The 24,384-nt window shown below is 37.6% G+C and overlaps 1 protein-coding gene across 8 annotated transcripts in view; it reads right to left on the bottom strand.

Moving 5' to 3' along the window:
• The window catches only part of CNOT4 (CCR4-NOT transcription complex subunit 4), an 80,867-nt gene that overhangs the window by 5,688 nt on the left and 50,795 nt on the right, over positions 1-24,384 (bottom strand). For 3 of the 8 annotated variants that reach the window (XM_065671530.1, XM_065671575.1, XM_065671539.1), the window contains exons 7-11: positions 22,333-22,466; positions 18,397-18,552; positions 15,670-15,727; positions 15,129-15,378; positions 12,594-13,091 (exon numbers count right to left, since the gene is read on the bottom strand). In XM_065671530.1, coding sequence (XP_065527602.1) covers positions 12,594-13,091; positions 15,129-15,378; positions 15,670-15,727; positions 18,397-18,552; positions 22,333-22,466 — 1,096 coding nt within the window. The remainder of the gene's footprint in view (positions 1-12,593; positions 13,092-15,128; positions 15,379-15,669; positions 15,728-18,396; positions 18,553-22,332; positions 22,467-24,384) is intronic. The other 5 variants (XM_065671558.1, XM_065671585.1, XM_065671567.1 and 2 more) reach the window with 3 other exon arrangements.

Here is a 24,384-nt window from a genome sequence, read left to right as displayed (position 1 = left end):
ACTTATGAAAGTCTTGTGCTCCTGGATATGAAAGTGACAAACCAGAAAATTCCCAAAGATTTATCTGGCAGCTGGGTTTGCAGGGCTGAAAGGCAAGCTCTGATAAAAACATTGCCCTCTAACACCAAAGGAAAAGCACGCAACATGTTACTCGGGTGTCTCTAACAGGGTTTTCCAGCTTGGCTAACAAATGCACATGGTAAAATAAAAAGAGGCCCCAAACATGACCAAAGTTCACAGCTTTGTCAGACTCCCAGCCCCTAAGCTGCAATTAAATTATTCTTGTAATAGGGGACCTGGTAAAGGATTAAAATGCATTAAGGTGTTAAAGTAGATGGGATCAGTGGAGAATGCAAGGCTTTATGACACTCCCTGTGTTGCCCTCTGAGGCCTCAGTTACTGTCTGTGATAGGTAAAACACCCAATTAGAAAAACTCCTGATGCAACCCAAGTACGTGAGCCATCTCCAGGCACAACACACCTGTACCCAAACCAAACAATTAAACGAGCATGTCTTTGCTGGAGTCTGACAAGTTTTAAACAAGAGCCTAAGTGAAAATACAAGTCCACCCCAGAGTGAGGAGTTACTTCCACCATCTAAAGAATATAAGTATCTTCATAAAATCATAGAGTGGTCTGGGTTAGAAGAGACCTTTAAAGGTCACCTCATCCAAGCCCCCTGCCATGTTCAGGGACATCTTCCACTAGATCAGGCTGTTCAGAACCCTATCCCACCCAGCCCTGAACACTTCCAAAGGCCAGGACAAGGAGAACCCCCTCCTCCCCCCAGCTAGCTTATCTTTTCTGTTAACTAAATTTATGCCTCCCCAAGAAGCCAGTCCTGCAGTTAAAAAAGATCTATTAAAAGGGCATTTGCTTATTATCTTTCCCTAATTCTAAATTTAATTGGTTAAAGGGAGTAATTTTTAGAGTAGCTAAAAGACTTCTCAGTTGGACATCGTAACACAGGGGCATGAGAACCAATACACCACTGTCTCCCTCTTTCAAGGAGTGGAAATACTATCTCCTTCCACATACTCATCCTACTTTAAAGCAGTATGTCCACAGACAGTAGGAAAACATAGAAGACAAGTTAAAACCCAGTTGACTTCAGTGAGAAGATTTTACACACTAAGATAAACTGGAGATTTCTTCCCCCATGCCCCAGCTTTGTCTCTGAGAAAATAATCTGATGAAGCACCACTGAAAGCACCACTACTCACATGAAAAATATGCTTGAATACACATCCCAAACTCCAGTCTTTCCTTGCTGTGCATTTCATAATCCTCTCCGGTCTAGCAGAAACTTGCATTTACAGAGGTGAACAGATCCCACAGTTCTAGCACTGAACTTTTTCATGTGTGTGAGGTAGTATGCCAATATGAAATACTTGTATGTAAAATTTTCAAAGCCAACCACTATCTTAAAGTGAGCAAAAGGAAGGGAAAAAAAACTTTATCACAAACTTGCCCACCCAATTTAAATAAAAAAAAAAAACAACAAAAAAACAACTTAAAGTTAGCTCAAAATGGAATCCGATTGAGAAGCCTGATCATTCACCTGTATAAAACCTGGTTATTTAGGGAATTTTTAAATAAAATCACCATCCAGTCATGACATCCTACCAGACAGTCTGGTAGTGTACTTCACTACCAGTAACACCTTAACATCATTCCTTCAAATCAGAAGAAAGAGTGTTTTTTTTTTTCTGGTGGAGAGACAGCAGAGAAGATGATGGCCAAGCAAGAAACACTGTTCTGCTGTACACAGTAAATACCCTAGAAGATGTCTGCACTAGTGTTCAGCTGCGTTGACACAGGCTGTTCCCTGACTTCATAAATTCTGACAAATGCAGACCCAGAAGCGTTTCAGATTTGGCTGCACTACATTTGTGATTTTGATGCACTTGACCTCTTACATTTAGGGTAATGGGACAGCATGTCTTACAGTTTATTTGGTGGGAGACAACCACAGTAAAACAAATGTCCTACAAAGACTAGACCATTTCAAACTATTGCCCCAATTCTGATACACGTCTACAGTCAAATCCGTATTAAAATTCATACAGTACACGCTTAAATAAATACGACTAATAGCAAAGATCACAAGACCACCACATTAAGCGTAAAGCAAGTGTATTTCTTTGCTCTGCCAAAATTATATTCCAAGCTATTACAAGAGCCTGGTTTTGTACTAATTGTGTGAAACCATTAAGTACTTTTATGCCAAGGGTCCTAAATGTCCTAGTTCCACAGAAAAACAAGCAGTCCTCCAAATGTAGGTTGCAATTATTTATTTCTTTAAGAACCTATCAGTATGCCATGTGTGTGACAAAGGCATGAAACACCACTACAGAAAAGCTTCAAATAAGCAAAAGAAATTCAGAGGAAAATCATCATGTGAAATAAACTCAATTATCAATGTCATGTACCTGACTGCACAGAGTGAAGAGACTACCAAGGTGTACTCTGTAATAGACTGGCTATTGCAATGACCTGCTTGTAAGAAGGCCTGTGTGAAATCTTCAAAGACACTGTACAGTAACAGTTTTGAAGTCTTGGCAAGACAATCAGAATGCCGAAGTTCAGCTGGGTTGAGGGAAAAGAGAGGGGGGAAAAGACTACCAGAAGGAGTTCACCAGGAGTCTTTCAACACAATTAGAAACAAATGGGGCCACCAGAAAAACATACCCTTTGCAGTGACATCTGAGACTTCACTGATTCTGTGTGCTTGTGATTTCTAGGAATCCCGCAGTACTTAAACCAAATGATGGAGTTTCACCCATTCGCAGAAGCCTGAGAATGTCATTGACAGATTAAAGAAAACTGAATCTATCTCCATTTGAACAGCATAAATAGCAGTGCTGCCCATCAGGAATACAAATAACCACTCTGTTAGGGAGATATCAAGTGACAGAAGCACTGGCAGATAAAGCTCCTTGCCAGGGAACATCTAAAAGCTTCACCAACATTTCTGACACATGGGAAGCAACTTGGCAATCCATGAAAACAGCTTTCTAAGTGTCATACCACAATGCGGATTTCATTTCACATGGAAGACTTACGGTCTTGAGCTCTAAGAGCTGGGGAAACAAGAAGTGTACATACAAACATGCACATGTATATGTATATGTACATCCACACACCTACAAAATTGTCTTTGTTAGTCAGACACACGTCTCCCCTCGGCTTTAAAACACTGCACGTAAAGCAGCTTTTATTTTGATTCTATATTGATTTCCATTGTCAGATTGCTCAATTTGAAAGACAGCCATGTAAACAAAAAAGCACTATTTTTAATTCAAAATAAATCAGGTGCAATGTAAAATGCCAGGAAGCCAAATTATCAAGTAGAAGAGGAATATACTGCATCCTAAAGTATACACTTCAAAGGGAAAGTAGTTTTTTCTAAATAATTTTCCTTTTTGCTGAAGATCTGACAACACAACTTTTAAGCTGCCTGTGACTAAGCAAATGTAAAGAGTAAGAAAATTTAATTTCTTTCCAGGGGAAACCCCTTCTACAACATCAGTGAGGGGACATCTCATCTCAGATATTCAACAGGAAGATTCATATTTGCTTATATGTATAGTATCAGGATTTTATTAGGCTTGAGAAAAGCTATTTTACATTAAGTATTCTGGAAAGTTCTTGTGATTTACTCATACTTACCATGACTCAAGAGACCAAATCTAACACATAGTTACAGCAGCCAGCCACCTAGTTTTAAGCTCTAAATAAACATCAAACTGAGATTCCAACTTGCTTTGAAAAGCATGTTTGACTTCATATCCAGTGTTTCCACAGTATCCCACTTTTTATTACTGACTTTTTAATCATTTATTGCTAAAAATACATAGTGGTCAATTGCAGGACTTCAATCTAGTTGGGGCCCACTGTCCTGCATACAAAAAAGACAATATATTCCGTAATGATTCCACCTTAGTCAATAGCTTCTTATTCGTGTGAGCTAGCAAGATGCTTCTCATCCAAACAAAAAAAAAGCACCCCATAAGAAAACAGCCAGTTCTTACCACTGATAATCTTCAATATTAACATAAACCTAAACTGAACAAAGACTTAAGATACTGAAACCTACATACAGAACACTTTGATTAAAAAGCTTAGAAAACCCACGCATTTCTATTAATCTGTGAAAAAAACATTCTTTTTAACCCATGTATACCTGCTGCTTACTCTCAGATCCTGCACCCTGGTTTAATGTCACCAGGATACCCTGTATCCTAGGTTCAGCAGTAGAAGAAAAATGACTGCTACTGCTGAACCCAGGACACCCTGTCAACAAAAACCAATACTTCGACTTCACGTGAAAATCTTGGGTGTACAAGTGTACTTGTGGGCATATGCATAGATATATGCATAAATAAGAATAAAATACATGGAATTTGCCCTATGACAAATGCAATAACTAGAACTGGGGGGGGGGGGGGGGGCAGACAGGAATCAGATCCTCAAGCTGTACGGATAATTAGCAAGAGCTTTTCTAGTTATGAAGGTTCTAGATTCCAGGAGCTCCTAAAACTGATTCTCTAACCAAAGCTGTGAGACCAGCATTAGCACAGCAAATGCATACTCTGAGAAATGGTAAATTATTTTTTTCCAGAGTTGCAACAAACAATTAAGGCTAATGTACATTTGTAGATACTTCAATCATTCTGTGGGAAGATCAGATAAAGCTGAGAAGAAAAACAAACCTTCCATGATATGAAATTAATTCTGATTACTAAATACTGTCTTCCAGTAGAGGTGACCTACTTTTTAAATACACGGGGTTTTAAAAGAAATTCCTCTGGGAACAAGCTGAAGTTCAAATGAGGTTGTGACGTAGAAGGAACCAAGAGACAGCAAAGCATAGAAAAGATCAGATTTTTTTCCTATATTCCCCAATCCCAAATGCAATTTGGTATTGCTGAAGGAGAAACACTTTTTATAAAGCTGCTTTTTCAACTGCTGTCATTCCTTCAGGATATTTCATTTACACTCCTCCCTAGTACAATTTCTGAAAAGATTTGTGTTTGCCCTTTCTCAATGATTCTTCAAGTTGGTACATTTCAAAATGTTTCTGCCGAAAGCAGATGAACTATCTGTGCTTTCTGCTAAAGTTCATCAGTCAAAATTGGTATTTTCTGAGATGGACTTGACTTGGAAGGAACTGAAGTTTCAGAGGCACGCCCAAGGCACAGCCTCTTGTCAAACACTGCCACTAACAGGTGGCACTGCCAAGTGTACTAATTTCTAGTCTTTAAAGGAAAAATGCCAGGTTTTTAACATCACTAAGACAATTACATCTTTTAACTCATGCTACCGGTTTATTGTGCATTTTGAAGCGCCAGTCTGTAGTTTAGAAAAGCACTGAAGAGAATACAGCACCCGTGGCTGAGCATCTGCCTAGTGGATGAGAGAGCCACATGCTACATCAGCCAACAGAGCTGCCTTTTAACACCACTGCAGAGCAGTCCCAAGATCTTACAGGTTACCTGTGAAAGGAAACAGTTTTTTTTAACTTTTGGTGAACCAGCCCTAAAGAGGAAGGAAAAGTTCTTGTTCTGAAAGGAATAAATACAGTCTTCCATCCCCAAAACACAAAGGTCCAGTATCTAGTGCAGCTGAAGCTCATTTGATGACTACTACGGACACACGCAATCAAGGAATTTGATGTGAAATACCTCCTGCATACTTGTTTCCCCCCTGTTTCTGGGAAAAAGTTACCCAAAAAGTTGTCAGCACTGATGGTCTAGAATGCAAATTAGGTCAGCCACTCAGGCCACCTATTTCAGCCAACAATGTGTTTATTTCAAGTCTAACAGTGTTAAAGTGGTTAGTCATTCCTCTGATCTACTGCAGCCAAAAAAAGAAGATTTTCCCCCAACCTTTTTCTTTGCATTTTTATCATATTTTCATCTTCCAAAATAAAATTACACATTTAAAACCAGGCATCTTACTACTCAAAAAGGATGCCTATTTTTCACTACCATCCATAATCTTACAATCAAGGATTAAGAAATATTTAAGACCTTAAAACCAAGCTCCTGGAGATGAGGCACAGATACTTACATGTCAAGCTTTATTTGAAACAGTATCTCCTATATAATAATATGAAAAAAATCCACAGCTTTTACAAGTTGCAACATTAACACTGAAAAGGCACTAGGAGGGAAGGGTGGTTATGTGAGGTGAGATGTTGGAACAGATGAAGAAGCAGCAGGACTTAAAGGACAGGTGCTCTGGATGAAGTTCTCCCAGAGACTGTGACAAGATTAGGCTAAGGAAGGGAGGCCTTAGTAGGAAATTAAGGGATAACACACCAGAAGTACGACAAGGAACATCCATAGCAGATTTCAAACAGCGTGACTTCAATCTTGACACTGATTTAGTATTCGAGATTAATCCAAAATGCCATGTACTTCATCTGAAACCTGGCAGCACCTAGGTGCATTAAAAAACACCTCCAGAGCAATGGAAGCAAGCAAGTCAATAGTTCGTTTTCAAACCAAATTTGTTCCATATTGTGCTAAACACTTCACCTCTTCTCTAGTGAAGCAAAGTTAGTTATGACAAGAAATAAATGGGGAATTCATTTTGTGCGTGGGGGATACACAGACACAAAGCACCTCCTAAAGAAGGGCTGTGGAGGCCCAAGCACCTCCACTGAAAGAAATGGGATGGACTGGGTGAAAGGACTGCTAAGAACAAAATGGTCAGTGGCAAAAACTGCACTAGAAGCAGTTGTTTTTGCTGATGAAAATGGGATACACAGGGTCTATGCAAGGGTCAGTAAAAGCAATACTGATAACAGCTGAGGGTTGTTCACAAAGAATTCTTTACATTTTACCATTTCAAATCAGTGTTCAGGCCTTTATTTTCAAATAAGGAGTGACCTTGATAATCAGGGTAGCACATCCACTCCTGAGAGGAGCTGCTCTGCACTGTGGAAAGATACAAGCCTTTGGAGGTGTCACACACAGCACCTACAACTAATAGTTGTATCAGCCAAGATTTTCACCAGACTTTGTATCTTCAATACTTATACCTAATCAGAGAAAGCCTTCAGCTATGCAAGCCATAGATCTAACCAAGGGCACAGAAAAGATGACGCTCAGCTGCCATGCTTTCTGCCCAGCTGCTGTCAGAAAGCCAAACATCAAAGACGACTAACAAGGACTAAGAGAGAAAGTTAAAGGCCTAATGCATCTCTTACTGTTAAAGTAAGGCCATCAGTACTTAAAACCTGTGTCAAACCTTCCACATATTGTTAGGTCAAGAGAAAAAGTGTAGCAAAATGTTCTTTCAACCACTGCATCCATATAAAGGGATGTGAGGCAACACTGTTTAAGTCACATTGCCAGTTGCTAGGGCATGGGATTAAATGCGTTTTGTACGCAGCATCTGAAGATTTTTAATTTTTACAACATGCTGAATTCAACAGCCATACCACATGGGCTCTTTTCAAAAAGGCTCCTCTCCAAACCCCATACCAAATTATTATCTTGAGACCACAGAAGAGTGTCAGCTGCAAATTCAATTTTTTTTGTCCATGACTATATAAAACAAGCCATGTTTTCCTTTGTTCAGGAGACAGAATCAACTATTAAGAATCAACCCAGAGAGAGGAGACAAAGTCAAAAGGACAAAGGTCAAATAAGAAGTGTGCGCCCCAAATGGAAATGTGGTTACATTTTGAGAACAGAGCATGTCAACACTAATTCTGATATCCCACCCTTGTCCGTGGTCTGAATAAAGTCTTTTAAACAACATGATCATAGCCAACATAAAGGGACCTTCTCTTCTTTTACTAAAAAGTTATCCAAAAGGTAGCATTAAGCAAGAAAAGATTTGATGCTCAAGACAAATTTAATAGCTGGAAGCAGAAAGGCCAGAAAGTAAAAAGCCAGACAAGATATAACACCATAAGTTGTTCAGACATGGAAGAGCTCAGGACTTAAAATAAGCAGTAAGGCTGTGGACCTTCTTAATATAACCTCCATTGCTTTGCCCTCCCTGCTACCTGCTATTGCTTCTCAACCTAAATGCAGGCAAGACTCGAAAATGTGCATGCTAATAGGAGTCTTGATAAGGAATGCAACACCACTATCACAAAGACTGTTGGATGGCACCCAAAGTTAATACAATTGTAAACTTAAAGATGAGATTGAGACAAATAGGTACACATAATTCCATCAATTAGGCTGTGCATATTCAAGAGATATAAGCTACAATATCAAAACAAAGGTCAAAAGAACAGAATTTTGATTTGTCAATTATATTAAACTATGAAAACTCAGGACATTCAAGCCTCCTGTTTTGAAGTTTCAAGAACAGTCCCAATCTGAACAGGGTTTAATTCTTTGTACTTCCTATCGGTCTCTATGTCCATTTGACTATATCCTTTTAAATTTCTAACATATGCATGATACACGTAAATTGGCTACGTTCAAGAAGCATTTGGACAATGCTCTGAGAGGTATGGTTTAATTTTTAGGCTGCCTTGTGTGTAATCACAAGTTGGGCTCAATCTTTTTGGATCTCCTCCAGCTCAAGTGGTTTCAATGACTTACGTGGGTAAAACAGACACACAATATTGTATAACATTACTCTTGTAAGGGTTCAAATTTCAAGCTATCCCATTATTGAACTAAGTTCTTACAATTAATTTTTTTTTCTCATTTAGAATTATGTTCAGAATATTTAGAAAATTAATAAATGAAGTAACAGCCAGTTTCAAAATGTCAAGTACTTCACCTTGCATAGAACTGATCAGAAAGGCAAATTAACCATTTACAGCTTCTTCTCATACCTTTAACTGTGTGAATTTGTTCTTATTCAATAACTATTTCTATTTCCCATTATTAATATGCATGTATATAATTTAATAAGCATATATCTCAAAACACACTGTTAATCTGAGACCTACTTTACTCTATGATCCAATACTATACCTATTATTTTAGAACACACCACTGGGCAGTAGGGTAGCAAAGATGACAGCATGCTAGCTATCAAGTTACAAAGAGTTTCCTGTTATCCTAAAGTAACATAAAAATAAAGGCATGTACCCACCCACACTTCTGTCAGTGGATCTTTCCTATCTGCAGAATAAAGGATAGGCAATGTCCTTTGTTCTTAGGATAGCTTGCACACACACTAGGGTAAGACTGCTTTAAACAACAAACATGTTGTCCATGAATAAGAAGTCACTGAACTCTTCTCCTAATGCACAGTTACACAGTTATAATTACACAGCAAATCATCTAATCCATCCCACACCAGAGAACAGCAACAAGCCTAAATTGTCCCTTACAATGAGAACATGTAACATCTGCTATAGTTTGCAAAACGCTAGTTTGAGAATCAGTCAATCAAAAAGTTCATTTAAATATGGGTTGGGGACAAATGTATGCCTGATGAATGTGACACATTTCAAGTATATGCATAATAAAATTATTAAGTCAATCATGTGTCATTGTGTTATTTCACTGGTAACTGCTGAATGAGTTTAATAAGTACTACTTACTCGGAGAAACAGGATACCAAATTCCACATAAAAATTATTCTTAAATGAGAGCTTTAAAAAATTAAAAAATAATATGTAGATAGAGCTTGTGTCCATTTAAATCTGGTTCGCGCCACAAAACAACCCTATCTCAAACTGTGGGGTTATGACTATCGCACAGCTTTGATTCTTGACTAAAAGGTAGCTTTAGAACATTATATTTAACATGTCACACATAAGCATTTCAAATTCATGTGAATATTAATGCCTACCTAAAGCCAATGCAGCAGTTTAAAAGATGTAATTTTCTTCATACAAGCTTCCAAGCCACAAATACACTTTGTGAAATCAACTAAAATTGGATTCAGAAAACCTAAAAAGTAGTATACTAGCTTCATATGAAGTATATAGGCCTGCTTAATTTCACATAAATGAAACAGAGAAGTTTAAAATGATTGCTTAAGTAGAGCGGGAAAATGCACAGAATAAATTAATGTTTTGCTTTGAATAAATGGTCCACTATTATACAGTTTAGGAATTTATAGTCCTGAAAAAAATTGTGATCAAAGGCCTTAAACATTCAACTTCAATAGCAGTTAAGGGTTTCTGCTAGAAGACAGAATGTGAAGTTTCACCTGCACTAGGCTTTTTTCGCTGCTACATCCGGAGTTGATGACAACCGAGTTGATGACATTTTTTGACATGTCCTAATACAGACTAACAAAAGAGCTAAAAGAAGGGAGCTTCAGGTATACTACAGCTAATCTATTGCTAAACGGCTATTGTGATACACACCACCTTTCTAGCAGGTCAGGTAGAGTCTGTTATAAATCAGTGTAATAAAGTCCTATCAACATGATTTCTCTGTACTGGTACACTACCCTCCTCCCCCAACCCCACCAGACAGCTGAATCTGTAAATCAAGTGACAAAACCAGGAAAATTGTGTAATTATATACTGGCTACTGATAGATTAAAAGCAAGCATAAAGAACAGGAAATATTCTAAAAAAACCCAAAACAAAAACATAAAAGGAATTCATTGAGACACTTGTACACTAGATACAGATTTGAAAAGACAGAATAATTAATAAATTAGAAGCTATTTAAGGCAGCACACAAAGATTTTTGAGAACATCTCCTGACTTTGAAAATTGCTGTACTTCTGAAGCACTTAGATCACTAAAGAAAACCCTAGGCACTAAATACCATGCAAGTAATATAAATCCATAGCGTAGCAAACAAAACCAGAACTGAGACTGATTTCTGACAAGAAGATACATCAAGCTGACATGTAGATCAGCTGAGAAGCATTTGCACTGCAGCAACTACTACTATCTGATTGTCAACCAGGCAACTAGCAATGTCTTCTATAACAACAGATTAAGACCAACTCAAAGGAACTTTCCATAGAGACTACAGCAGATGTTTATTTTCTGGTTTTAGCACTGTATCTGCCAAAAATATTCTGAGATTAATTGGTTCGAGCAGTTGCATACAGAAGAAATATAATTAAATATCAACTCTGTTGGCTTAAAACATGGGAAGAAGCCATTCACCAAGGACCTATGAGTCTTCCAAGAACACAGACTCGCTTTCAAACTGCCAATTAATGTAATTTAAAGCATATTTTACAAACCTAGAATCAACCTTTACTACAAACACTATATTTTGTTGACCTTTTTCAACACAAAAGGATTTTTCTGCTCCCCGTAGCCCAGAAGACAGTTTTGTTACTGGCCCCTCAAACTAGCAATTTTTAGAACTGAGTAGGAAAGTTGAAACTTGATGTCTTGCAACATTCTTGGAAGTTCTGTATAGTTCAGGGCTAAGCAAGCAACAACTTGCAGTGTTACAGATGGTGCATTTTTGACTACGCATCATAAATAAATTTCCTTTAATTTTGTTTCCTTTTCCCCCAGTGTAACCATTATCAGTCATTTTAGCCTAAAAACTTTGCCACTGCCAGTATAAAGAATTTAGAACTACATGCATTTGTAGTCTGGACCAAGTTTTTATGCTATGCATAAGCCTAAGGATCCCACAGCAGCACTGTACCTGCAACAAGCCTTCAAAGAGGACAAAGTACAGGGAAGTAACAGCCAAAATTAGCTCTTGTACTAGAGCATCAAAAGAACACAGTGACTTTTTCTAGGTCATTTTCTTATAGTATAGCTAGTACTTCTCAAAACCCACTGAAGGAAAACTATACTGGCAACATCTCAAGAAGCAGTTTTCTCCATCTCAAGGCTACCAAGAGTTTGCAGAGACTTTCTACCTTCAGTTCATTATATACTTAATGCATTCTTTTTTCCCACCTGTTAAGAAAAGAGAACCTGTTTGTGCCAGGTGAAATCGGAAGCACAGAAGGACTTCAAACTCCAGAAGTGAATTTTTAATCACAACAATTATTGTTACAATTAGCTCTAAGTTGTAATGTTTGCCACAAGAGCCATCAATCCATTCAGAGCAGCTTGAACGGGCCTGACTGCACATTTATCCTCCTCCAGCACCACAGTCCTCACAATCAGAATGAATCCTCGTGCACACATTGCAAGCATCCATTCAGTGAAAAATTAGCATAATATTAAGACCATCTGAAGTACAGAAATGAACAGCACTGAATATTTTATTGTGCAGCCATTTGGTTATGCACAAGAGGGAACAACCCCGCCAAGACATCTGGCACAAAGTACCAGCATTACAGTTTTTTTGCACAGTTTTAAGAACTATGGTCAACACCTGCATATCAACACGGAAGTCACAATGCACTTCCAGGGCCTACTCTTAAAGAAAGCCAGTCTGGCAAGAACCAAAATACCAGTCTGCTTTGGCACAAAATTAAGAGGGCACACAATACTCCACCTTCCTTATAAAGCTCAATATTACAAGGCTAAACATCCAGATTTTATATATAGTTTTTTTTAAATGAAAAGGGCCTATTTAAAACAATATTCCTCCCTCAGTTCATGACAGTCAAGAGATACCACTCTACCACTTGCAGCTGGCTATTCCCTTTTCCTGTCCTAGCTCAAAGATGCTGAAAGCATTAAGTCATTTTCATGGCTGTCCCGATTCACCTACCTGATATAGGGATCCCTCCTAGACCTGTGCTGTGTTGTGGTGGGAGACTCAAGTCCAAGAAATTACTATTTGAGGTGGGATTTGCTGTGTGGTTCAAGTGCATGATGCTATTGCGTGGGAAGGCCATCCAAGGATAGCGAGCTGCTTGGCCTGGAAAACTGAAGGAGTTGTAAACTGCTCGATGCTGTTGAAACTGTGGGAACCTCTGTGGCATGACTGGAAAGGTACTATTGAGAGAGTTGGCATTTGTGGGTGCAGCAGGATGCAGAAATCCAGAGCCTGGCCCTTTGGCAGTTGTAGTGTGTGGGGTAGGGTTCTGAAGAGATGTGGGCGAGAGGGAAGGTTGGTCTTGGACTGACAGTTCCTTCTCAATCAGGTCTGCTAAGGCTTTACGGGTGATGTCAAAGGGGTCAAACCCTAAGTCGTCCTCTTGCTGTTTGGAGGAACCAAACCCAAAAGCCGCTTGCCAGTCTGTGGAGGATGATACTGGTATAGTTTCTGTCAGAGAGAAGAGGAACAGGAGTTAGAACAAGAATTAGTAACTACCCATACAAAAATTTCAGCCTCACTGTATCTGAATCTATGTTGCCAGCTATCTTTATATAATAGTTCTTTACATATTCCCCAAAGACACCTTATTCATCAGCTTAGAATGACATTTTCACATCAAACTGTCAGATTTCTACTTAGGGTGAAACGGCAGAACTAGAAAATAGTATTTTTACTGCAGAATTGCTCTGTTCCTAAACTACAGAAAAGCCTTACCAAGTATTTTCAGTAATAGCACCAATTAGGAAGAAACATCACTTGCTTAGAATGTTCTTTACACACATATTACTTAATGGAAATGTGACCAAGTGAAGTTTAAATAAGGTAGTTATTCAGTTCAGTATTCTGCTTTCAGTATTAATGATGTGCTTCATCTCTGCTCTGCAAGAAAGGTGGAGAGATGCTCCCTCTCAAAAAGGTAACATCTGAGCAGTGGTTAAGAAAAAACAACAAAAACCACCTAACCCCCCGCCTACCGTCTCCCAGTGAAAACCAACCAAATACTTGAGCCGATAAGAACTGACAAAACAGAAGGAACTATATTACAGGATATTATTAAATATTTTGAGGCAGTGTTGCGATAAAGGGTTACCAGAATTTCCCTGCATTTTCAATTACTACTTAATTTTCTTATACTGTTTAAGTCTCTTACTCAGGTTCAGTGAAGGCTGGGTCTAGTTTCATAGTATTTTTCCTCAAAACTGTGGTAAAGCAAGCTGATGAATACAAAGTATTATCACTCACAACATTAGCTCCCTCTGCTGGTAGGGAATCTGGTCTGCTGCCTCAAGTAGTTCAAATTAAGCTCAGTATGCTCTAAGAAATCTATGCTTTTATTTTCACTCTAAACCACTTGACAATAGAGTTTCTAGACAGACAAAAACTTGTCCTTTGTATTCTTGTTTAAATAGCAGCCATACGTTTTATATTAATTATAAAACAAACTATCTCTACTACCTGGAAATTATCTCTCACTGCTATTTAATCCTCATAAAATTGGTGTGTATATTATCTTAGCAGTAGCTAATTTCCTTGTAATAAATACTGTTTACAAATAGGACTATGACAGCCAGAAATCAGATAAACATTAAGACTAATCACTAAGTAAACCAACCATGTCCTAAAGTACCATTTACATTCTATTTATTACTGATGTACATTCTGCTATTAATATTGTTTGATTTAATTTTCTAACAATTCCCTCAGATTTATAATTTGAGCACTTAATTACCAAGACTATATAAATACAACTAAAGATATGTTTCATTCATACGAAGTGATATTTCATAGGAAACTACCTTTCAGTTGATGTAATTAATCATATTTTTGTACTTTCTAAATGAATATAATCTCACTTCAGAAAGCGGAAGATTAGGCACCTTCAGACAACTATGCAGAATGCTAAAGAAAATTCTGAATTCTACTGCACAGCTTCTGATATCAGAATTACAGATTATAACAAATTATTAAACCAACATGTCATGACACCACATTTTCCTCACTCTCAATAAAACCCTGTAATGTTAAATATTAAACATACATATCACTTCCTTTTATTTAGACAGGCACATTGCTGAAGGAAACTAAAATAAGCATTCTGATTACTTAGCCATGCAGCTGGAAAACTCAATAAAGTTTCTTTTAGAAGTAACCCTTACACCAGCGCGATTCATTTGTAGTTAAGAGACAAATTTTAATCATAGAATCATAGAATAGTTAGGGTTGGAAAGGACCTTAAGATCATCTAGTTCCAACCTCCCTGCCATGGGCAGGGACACCTCACACTAAACCATCTCACCTAAGGCTTCGTCCAACCTGGCCTTGAACACTGCCAGGGATGGAGCATTCACAGCCTCCCTGGGCAACCTATTCTATTCATAAAGGTAAAAAACCCAGTATGGAGGAAGTCCTACAGTTTTTGGTTCTACAGAGTTTTAGAAATCAGTTGCAAAAGCAAGCAATATCCAGCCAAACCTGTGTACAAACCTGATGTGAAGAGGCTCTGTGGTTCTGGTGCTGTGGGCCAGTCATTTGAAGTCTGTGGAGAACTGGGGAATGGAGGAAGCCCACTAGGGATAGGGTTAGGGTGCCGAAAGTTGTCAGAGAAGAGTGACTGTGATTCTGTTACAGCCCCTTCAAAAGGGGACCGTGCACTGTGATTAGATGAACTGATGGGTATGACTGGATTGGATTTTGTTAAACCAGGCGGTGGTGAAGGTGTATCACTATTTGTTATCTACAGGCAAGAGAGAAGAGAAACAATTAGGATATGAGTGTTTATACATATATATACATATATATATTCTTCACTAATACAGTTGAAATATTTCCTCAATCTATAACTCAGTTAAGAGTTAATCTATAACTCAGTACATGATCAAACATAAAAATCAACTTAGCAGTAGCATTTTTTACTTCTGTTTAAAATTATGATACACTTCAGAAAGTACTGGCTTCTCCAACTACAAGTTGCACTAAGGCCTCAAACTTAATCCTTACTTTTACAGCATTTATCTTAATGTCTCACCTGCTGGGAGCTGTCACCATTTCCTATACTGAGTGAATCTGAAGGTTTGTCGATAGGGCTGCAAAAGTGGGAAGGGAAAGAGAGACAATAAGACATTCAAGTATTTAATGTTAAAAATCAATATTTGCTTTTATAGTGGTAAAAAAGCCTTGAAACAAAGATGAAGTGAAATTAAATAGGATGAATAAAGAAGGGAAAATGCCCACTTGAGAATTTTTTTAAAAAATATACAATAAACATTTCAATCATTTGCCATATACTGGCACACTTCTTCCCACCACTCTCCACTCTGCTTGTTGACTGTCCTGTTAAGGAACAAAAGGAAAGTTTTAAACATGCTCATAGTATCACTATGCCATTCAGAAAACCCAAACTCTTGTACTATGGCACTATTCCATAGCATTCAGATCCATTATGCTACTACAGGAAAGAAACTTGGGAACAAATTTGTTTTCCAAAAACTTAAGTTGTCAGTTCCCATATAAGTCTTAAATAAATCTGGGGAGAGGTAAAAGATTAAACTATTTAGATCTGATGGCAAGTTAATCTTCCCAGCAGCCTTTGAGCTTTAACTAGCAGAAATTAGTTCCAAGGTAAGAAAACTGAGTTTTGAGATGACAAAGGGAGAAAAATGCAGGAAAGATACAGCATCAAAAATTCCCAACAAACTTAAAGAGAATAAAAGATAAAGACACAGCAGAAAACCACCTCAGAAAGCTATTAACTGGAAATCAACATGACTCGGCTGAAATGGCACATCTCAGGATTCAAGATTTTGACAGGCATCTGTGAGTTGCCTTAATTATGCTAAATACCACAATAATGAGAAGTATTAGTTCCAGTTTAGATTAAAATCTCTGTTTTACAACTTCAGGGTACTTTCATTTTTATCTACTCATAAGAGAAGATGACCAAGCATCAGGCTGCACAGCCCAAAACACCAGTCCTACCAACAAGGACCAGAAGAACATTAATTTCAGTTCCATCTAAAAGCCAAAATGCAATACAAGTAAAATTACAGGCATGAGGTATCAGCACAAATTATACATATAGTTACTATTTTAACTGGGTGCAGACTTCAGATTCTAGCTAAACCTTGTTTTCAAACACCCCTTGCTGCTGCAAGGTTCAAATATGTATAGAGCCACATATCAAGGTCAAAAATTCATAAAGGTTGCTTCTCTCCATAAGTATTCTCTCCATCCCAGAATAACTAGTCAAACCCAGCAGAATTAATTCTTCTCCATTCTAAAGAAACTGTGTAAGAGTAACCTGTCAATAAAACCCATTTTTGTGCGAAAGAACACCCTTTGAGTCAGAGTAGCAGAAGAGATAACTGAAGCTGAAGTATTTACGATTATAAAAATCAGAAGAACGTAGTTGTAAACAAACATTACTTCAGTACAGATTTAGAGCAGCATGCTCAATGGTTGAGCAGCATGAATACAGTTCTTCCACTTAGAACAAACTGCCCTGGGCTAGTAATTTCTTAATACTTATAACAAGTTATTCACTGTAGACTTCACTACACAATCATTCTGATTGCCGAGCTGATATTCCAGCCAAATTCTTATCTCAAAGCCACTGATAGAAAGTCACAATGCTGCAATTAAAAAAGCTATGTGTTAGACAACTTTCAGTGACAATCCAAGTGCTGAAAAGGTTTACTATACTCGAACCTGACCAAGCAGCCTTTAATTGTAAGGCAGGCCTCCACTCCTCAGAAATGAACACAATTCATTACCAGCTACAAAAATTTTACTTACATTTAGTACATTCTTTTCAGAAAAGACATGGAAGTTGCATGTTATTACTGAGATGCAACTACAGGATCTCTGATCACACCTCAATGCAGCAGCTATTAAGCCTAACAATAAGATACCACTTTGAACAGCACTCAGTGTTAATGCATTGGTTCAATATTGATCCAAAGCTAAGATCAGCTACTTAATTGGTAACACCCACTACTTGAAATACTAGGGTTTACCTTGTTATTTTCCCATCCCACCTATGAATGAGCCCAATTGCTTTACCTAAGGGGGTCCATGAATATATATAAACTGACGGCATGACTACAGACTATCATGGGACCTGCAAGTGATGGGTACGATGGAAGAGGACACCAGTTCCATTCAAGGAGGGCACCAAAGAGGAAAAAATGTTGGTTAGCAATCAGGAAGTTGTTGCAAGCAGATGAATTACTTCCTCTGCACAAAAGCCTCAGACGAATTTTCTGCCCTGTTGCCCCTGTTACACAGTAATAATCAGGGAACCCTTTCCTCTGCAGTTGTTTCTGCAACACACCTCTGTAAAGAGGTGACAGACCTCAGCCCTAACATTTAGCTTCCTTCTGGTGAAGCATTTCCAAACAACAAGCCTCCTGATGTATAGCAACTAGTGTGTTACTTTTGTGGAAGCTTCTGCACAGAAATTAAGGGCTTAGCTCTGGCTGGGACCATGAAGCTATATAAGCTGTTGATCCCCCAGTTATTCAGTCCCCCTCAGCCTTTATCTGTACCACCTCTTACTAACTTCCTGTTAGGGTTCTCCTGCACAATCTGCCAATCAGTCTTTTTGACATGGGTTAGGCTAAGCCCAACTTGTTATGACCTGATCAGGATTTGAATCCAGTTCTCCAATCAGAGAGAGACTGGAGAATCATTCCCTCCACACCAACCAGTGAGAGAGAAAGCAAGCTATCTGAAGTATAAAAGGCAGCACAATTACCCGAAATCTGAGTATGCACCATCTGGAGTCATGTGTTCTGGGTCTGTGCCATTTTCTAATATAGGAGGCGTTTTCCTGTGTTCCATTGTTAAACCGTTGGCTGATTTACTTGAACTCTGTAATGATGGCCAGGCATCTTTGTTATTACTGTTGGGTCTGGAAAAAGGCAAGAGTAAAAAAAAAAAGAAAAGAAAAAAAAAGAAAAAAAAAAAAAAAAAGAAGAGTTCAAGTTATGAAGAAAGTGTTTCTAAAAATTTTAAGTATTGGGGAAAGGAATCCTTGTGCCAGAAAATCCGTAAGAATAGATTCATCTGGGTATCATTTCTCAGATTTTAAATGGTGATGACTTAAAAAAAGAATTACTGGGGTAGGGAGGGGAGAGAGAAAACTGGGGGAATTCTGTTTTCTTCACTGAACAGACAGCTACTCTGCCAATGCTGAAGTCCAAACTTGTCCATTTGGGGGGGGGGGGGGGGAAGGAGGGGGAGGGAGAACAACAAAAACCAAAACCAAAAAACTCCATCATCAGCTTCAAGTATCCAGACCTACTCACACCTCATTCAGAATTATTTGCTTTATCCCATACGTATTTAAAGTTGTGTAAATCATGAACTAAATCACTTTCCAAGAAAACATTTTATATTCCAGGCACTATAAAGCCTGGCCACAACAGATGAAGTTTGTGTTTTATACCTACACAAGAGTCCACAGCTTTATTTACAGACCATGAGACCAGTCAGACCAACACACTGTTCATTCAAGTTACTTGTTCCCTTAATTGATAGTTTAAAGCCATAATTACTTCCCTTTTATAAAGCAAAATGAAATTTAATTTCAGAGTCCACGTTAGATCTGAAGGAAGTTCAAGAATGAACTCAAAGCCCAAGTTTTTTTCTGAAAATAGTTACATTTTATACAAATTGAAATGAGATGGAATAGCATCTATAACTGAACGCATTCAAAGTCAGTGTCACCTAACCCTACAATCTTACTACGACAGGTTTGCTTTTGTGTTCTGCACTTCTTCTATATTAATTTTTGCCTTCAGTTTTCTTCAGGATGTTGTTTTTCGTGTCCAAGTGCTTTCTGCACAAGGAAGAAGCCTTCAAAAATAGTTTTTAACACGTGTTCCTCCTGATGCTCCCCTTCATTCATACGTTCATGTTACATGATTCAACATTTACTCTGCATCTTTAGGACAATTTAGTAAGCTCACAGTCAGAATATTGATTCTAACAACATGTTTCTTACTCCTATTCAGATAAAATTGATATTGCTAGTTACACTCAAATCTCAGTATTTATAAGATGTGTTATTCTACCTCCATCTTTTCTCATATACGTATAAGGTATGTACACAGATGAGAGCCTTAACCTGATTTACAGATCCCATCTTTGCTTTGTACACATTTGAAATAAGTTAGAGATAGGAAGGTAATTAGATATTGAACACTAAAGAATGAAAACATATCATGAGCCAGTCATTTAATATTGTCACCCTTATAAAAAATGAGCTGTAATCCAGATATAACAAGACTTTCAACCCACTAACAGATTTATTTTAGATATCAAGATTTAAGTCCACTGCAGTGCAAAGCCATCTCTATACTAAAAATAACTTTAAAATGTCAGTTATATGTCAGCTTTGCACCCAAGAAGAAAAGTAAAGAAATTGTTTTATGCTTTGGGGTGGTTTTTTGTGCGTATAAGCTTTTTTGATTTGGTTATGTTCAAAGCTGCATGCTATTTTCTAGAAGACCAGCCAGCATTTAACAAGTGTTTTCCACTTGTAGCATAAGAAAGCATTCATTTCAGTTCTTTAGGAAAAAAAGGTCAGGAGAAGGTAAGGGGGGGGAGGTGGGGGTGTGGAAGGAAAAAAAAGGAGGAAAAAAAAAAGCTTGATCTGTTTTAATTGTGGAATATACATCTAATTGTACAAGAGGGCAGTCAGTCAGTATGACTATCAAGCAACATAAAGATATGAATACCCACATACACAAAGTGGCACTAGGGGATTTTAATATGTGCTTTCACCAGCAAGAAGAAAAAAAAACCAAAAAAAAAAAAAAAAAACCCGAAGAGGTGCAAGGAGGACCTTTCAAATTAGAACACAGTTTTGACAAAGCATTTATGCACAGTTAAAAAAATCTGTTTTCTATAACTGGATATTTGTAACTAAACATCTACTATTTAGAACTCAACTTCAGTTCCAAAGTGAATGTACCCCAGAAACACAAGAACAACCAGAAAATTATCAGAGGCTCTGACAAACTGCCAGAAATATTAATATTGTATCAATAAACCAGACAAAACCAAGATCCTGACTGGGTAGAAAGCTGTGAAGGTGAGCAGTATGCATTCACCAGCTCACAAGCTATATTTTGTACTGCTGAGACAGGACTTCAAGAAACATTTCAAAATCCCAGCTGCAAGAAGAAATTCACTTTGCAACCCAAAAGGTGGTGCCTAGCCATTAGCAAAAACAGACTCCGTGTTGTGATGATGCTGTTCAGCTGACAAGAGAAATTAACTCCAGACCACTTGCTGCCATTTTTCCCACAAGTGCCAAAGTGTTAGCACTGCGGACTGGCCAAGCTCCAATTCATAATTGCTTTCTGAAGGCTTAAAAGTTTGCTGTCGTTTCAGATAGAGCATTCTTTCCTCATTGCTATAATTTGTTTTGCTGGGATGTAATTAAGTTTCAAATAACCTTAGTTTAGACTTTTTAGCATTAAATAATCAATACCTGAATGCAGAAAGTGTTGTATTTGCTCTACTCACTGCCCACTACTTTTCAAGTCAATATTGAACCAGTGACCCAAGAAACGAAAAGTGGCACAGTCCTTAAGAAAGATCCAACGGGAGGTCCCAACCACTTGCAGTCAAAGAGCATTTGATACTTCCCTCCAGAAGTATAAGAAAATAATCCCAGTAAGCCAACTGGGGTATCAGCTCTCAGAATTAAATTCTGCTTATTCAAGATCCATTGACAATACTTTAGACACAGTACCCTCTTTATTGCTTAAAGTGCAGCGACACTGCCAAGTGGCAAATTATTGTCTGAAAAAAATTCAGTAGTGGATAAACTGGCACACAATACCAAACCTGATTACAAGGCCAAGGTGAGTGCAAAATGCAATCTAATTTTTACATTCTACTGTGCCCATCTCATTTTGAAAATCCTACAAAAAGGAGTGTAGGAAATTGTTAACACTTTATTACTTTATCTTAAACACAATATTTAAGTGGATAATTCACATAAGGACTGATGACCACAGGCTTTCATTCATTTTTGTATGACTGTGTGCTCATATGGACAGAAATCTTTTCATAACATACAGAACAAGCTACTTCAACAGAATATTAACAAGCAGTAATGAGTGATATGCAGTTACAACAGAAATATGTAACTGAAGTTTGCTAGATGAAAGCAATGATTTTTTTTATTCACAATTCTTACTCACACAAAAACTGATTTTACTTTCGATTTCCAAGATCCTTACACCTAATGTAAGGACTGCACTATAAATTACAATGTAAAAATAAAACACATGTATCAAGACTCTAAGGTATTTCAGTTGTCAGTGTACAAACCGACATCATGACACGATACTAGGAAAACCAGCACCTGGTCTTTAGAAGAATATTGTGTGTTTATATTAATATAAACTACAAGGCCATCTTTCAGAGTAAGTATACCTTGTTCCCAACTAGTGATCCAAATGCACTTGGCAGAAAATCAGTTCTTTACTAAGTAAGATTCACGCTCACTCTGTGTTAAAATAAAGTGGTGCATGTGTGTCTGCACAGACAAAACCAGCCTCAGTTTATCAGGTAAAAAGCACTGAGCAACTTAGTGGATACAATAGGAATAAGAAAGGTTTCTTTGGGAATAACCAGAAAGAAAACAGCCAGGCAGTTCAGCATCAGTACTTACGTATCATACCTCTGCAGTGCTGTCACTTTGTTCTTGTTCTTGTCAACTGTACCCGTAGATAACTGGAGAAAGTTGGGGTTTAGTTTGTATAATTCTTGCAGTAGTTTCTGTTCATATTCCTGGTGCTTACCCGCCTAACAGAAAAACACAGTGAACAAGTACTTGTTTAATATTTTTTTTCAAGATTTAAAATCCCAAAATTATATAACTTGGGTATCTATTACATCCCAAAGCTAAGTAATTGAGCTTTAACAACTGAACAGGTAAACCCTGACAAATTCAAAGCAGTGATTCTCAATCTCAGCAGGTGTAATCTCAACAAATTTACAGCTTGTAAATACATCCAAGTGATTTCTAGACAAGTTTATAAATTTCTTTTGAGAGTTCTAAAGCAGAAAAATAGTTACAACCTTATTAGAATTTGCTCTTCAGTTCTAATCAAGAGCTTCACAATATACTTTCTAAATCATGAACAGCTAAATCTCCCAGGCGGTCTGCATTTGATACGTCAAGCATACTAAGCTTTTCAGAAGATGGGAAGGAACAAAGAATCTCTTAAACCAGAAGTTCCAAAATGGAGGTCATTTTATATCAGTTTAATAAAACCCACTGAGGTGGTCTGAGTGTGAACTATCGCATGACAATGAGTATATTCTGAGCAATAACTGATAAATCATTACTTTTAATAACTTGAAAATAGAAATAGTCTTAACTCATTCAATTAATTAATGAGAACAATTTCTTGCTTTCAGATATTGATGAGTATTTTTCAGTCTAGTTTATCTGTAACATTCTGTGGCTAAATAGCTAAAACAAAACTGCAAGATCCACCCTCCCAACATTTAAAGTGATATATAAAACTCAAGATGAACATTCACATTTTTGTAGGCTGTTACACTATTCCAACATAAGAACTACTATTTGCAAGTTAAGTATTGTAATGAGCTGAATCAAGATGCAAAACAGTAAAAACTTATCTTTAAAAGCACTACTTGATTTAAAAAAAAACAATTAATAGGAATAGCTGACAAAATTCAAAAAACAGTAATGGTGAGAAACTAGATTCCCTTATGGGCGCCTTTAGAAAGGCAGCTGCATAACGCATTCGAATACTCCAAGTCAGTCAAACACTACACATATCTCAAATTTTTCTCTACTTCATTCTCCCGTTCTCCATTACTGACTGATTCTGAACATGTCTCTAGGTAGTCAACCTACACAACCCCCAAAAAAGACACTGAAACATCTAGTGTATGCATCATCTTAACCAGCCCTGTCAGTGTCTACAACCAAGCTACTACCTACAATAGAAAAAAGTGTGGTTCTAGAGTGTAGTTCACCTAAATGCAAACTTTATGATATATACCGCACCCTGGAAATGCTTCTTTCACCATCCACTATGAATGGAATATAAGCAACTAGCTCAGATGCACAGATCTGCACTGCAAACACTAAGCAGCCAAGTAAGGCTACACTTTCCTAGATACCTCATCTTGCTTGAGACTTCAGTGGCAAAAGACTGAACATCAGCCTACTCCTAAGCTCACTTACCTGTCACATAAATGTAAGAAAGACACAATATTAAAAACCTATGTAGGAGCTTACAATAATTGTGCTTTATTTATGACAAGCGACCCAGAGCCCAAACTTAGCATCTCCAACCTACACTAACCCTAAACTCCCAACCTCACTTTCAGAAACTTCCTGAAGTTCTACCAGTTGTTTTCAGTTTGTCACAATGTTTAGTTCTATTACCAATTATTGAGCCTAGAATGTAAGTTCATCCATTAACAAGTCTATTTTTTTCTAAATAATCAAAGTTTGTGACAATGCACAATCTCCTTAAAAAAACCTGTAATTCACTGACCCTAAGGCAAACTCCACAAAGCACCATATACTCTTCAGTAACTTCCAACAATTTCCAAAAAAGCAATAAGAAATCAAGAAGAAATTTTAAGAAATATAACAAGGAACAAGAAAGGAAAATTCATTTAAGTCACCATGATCACGTAGGATCCACTTTCTAAAGGAACTCTTGTATAGGGATGTTGT

Source organism: Lathamus discolor, chromosome 1 (assembly GCF_037157495.1).
Source record: "Lathamus discolor isolate bLatDis1 chromosome 1, bLatDis1.hap1, whole genome shotgun sequence".
NCBI lineage: Eukaryota > Metazoa > Chordata > Aves > Psittaciformes > Psittacidae > Lathamus > Lathamus discolor.
This window is presented reverse-complemented; position numbering and strand designations above follow the sequence as displayed.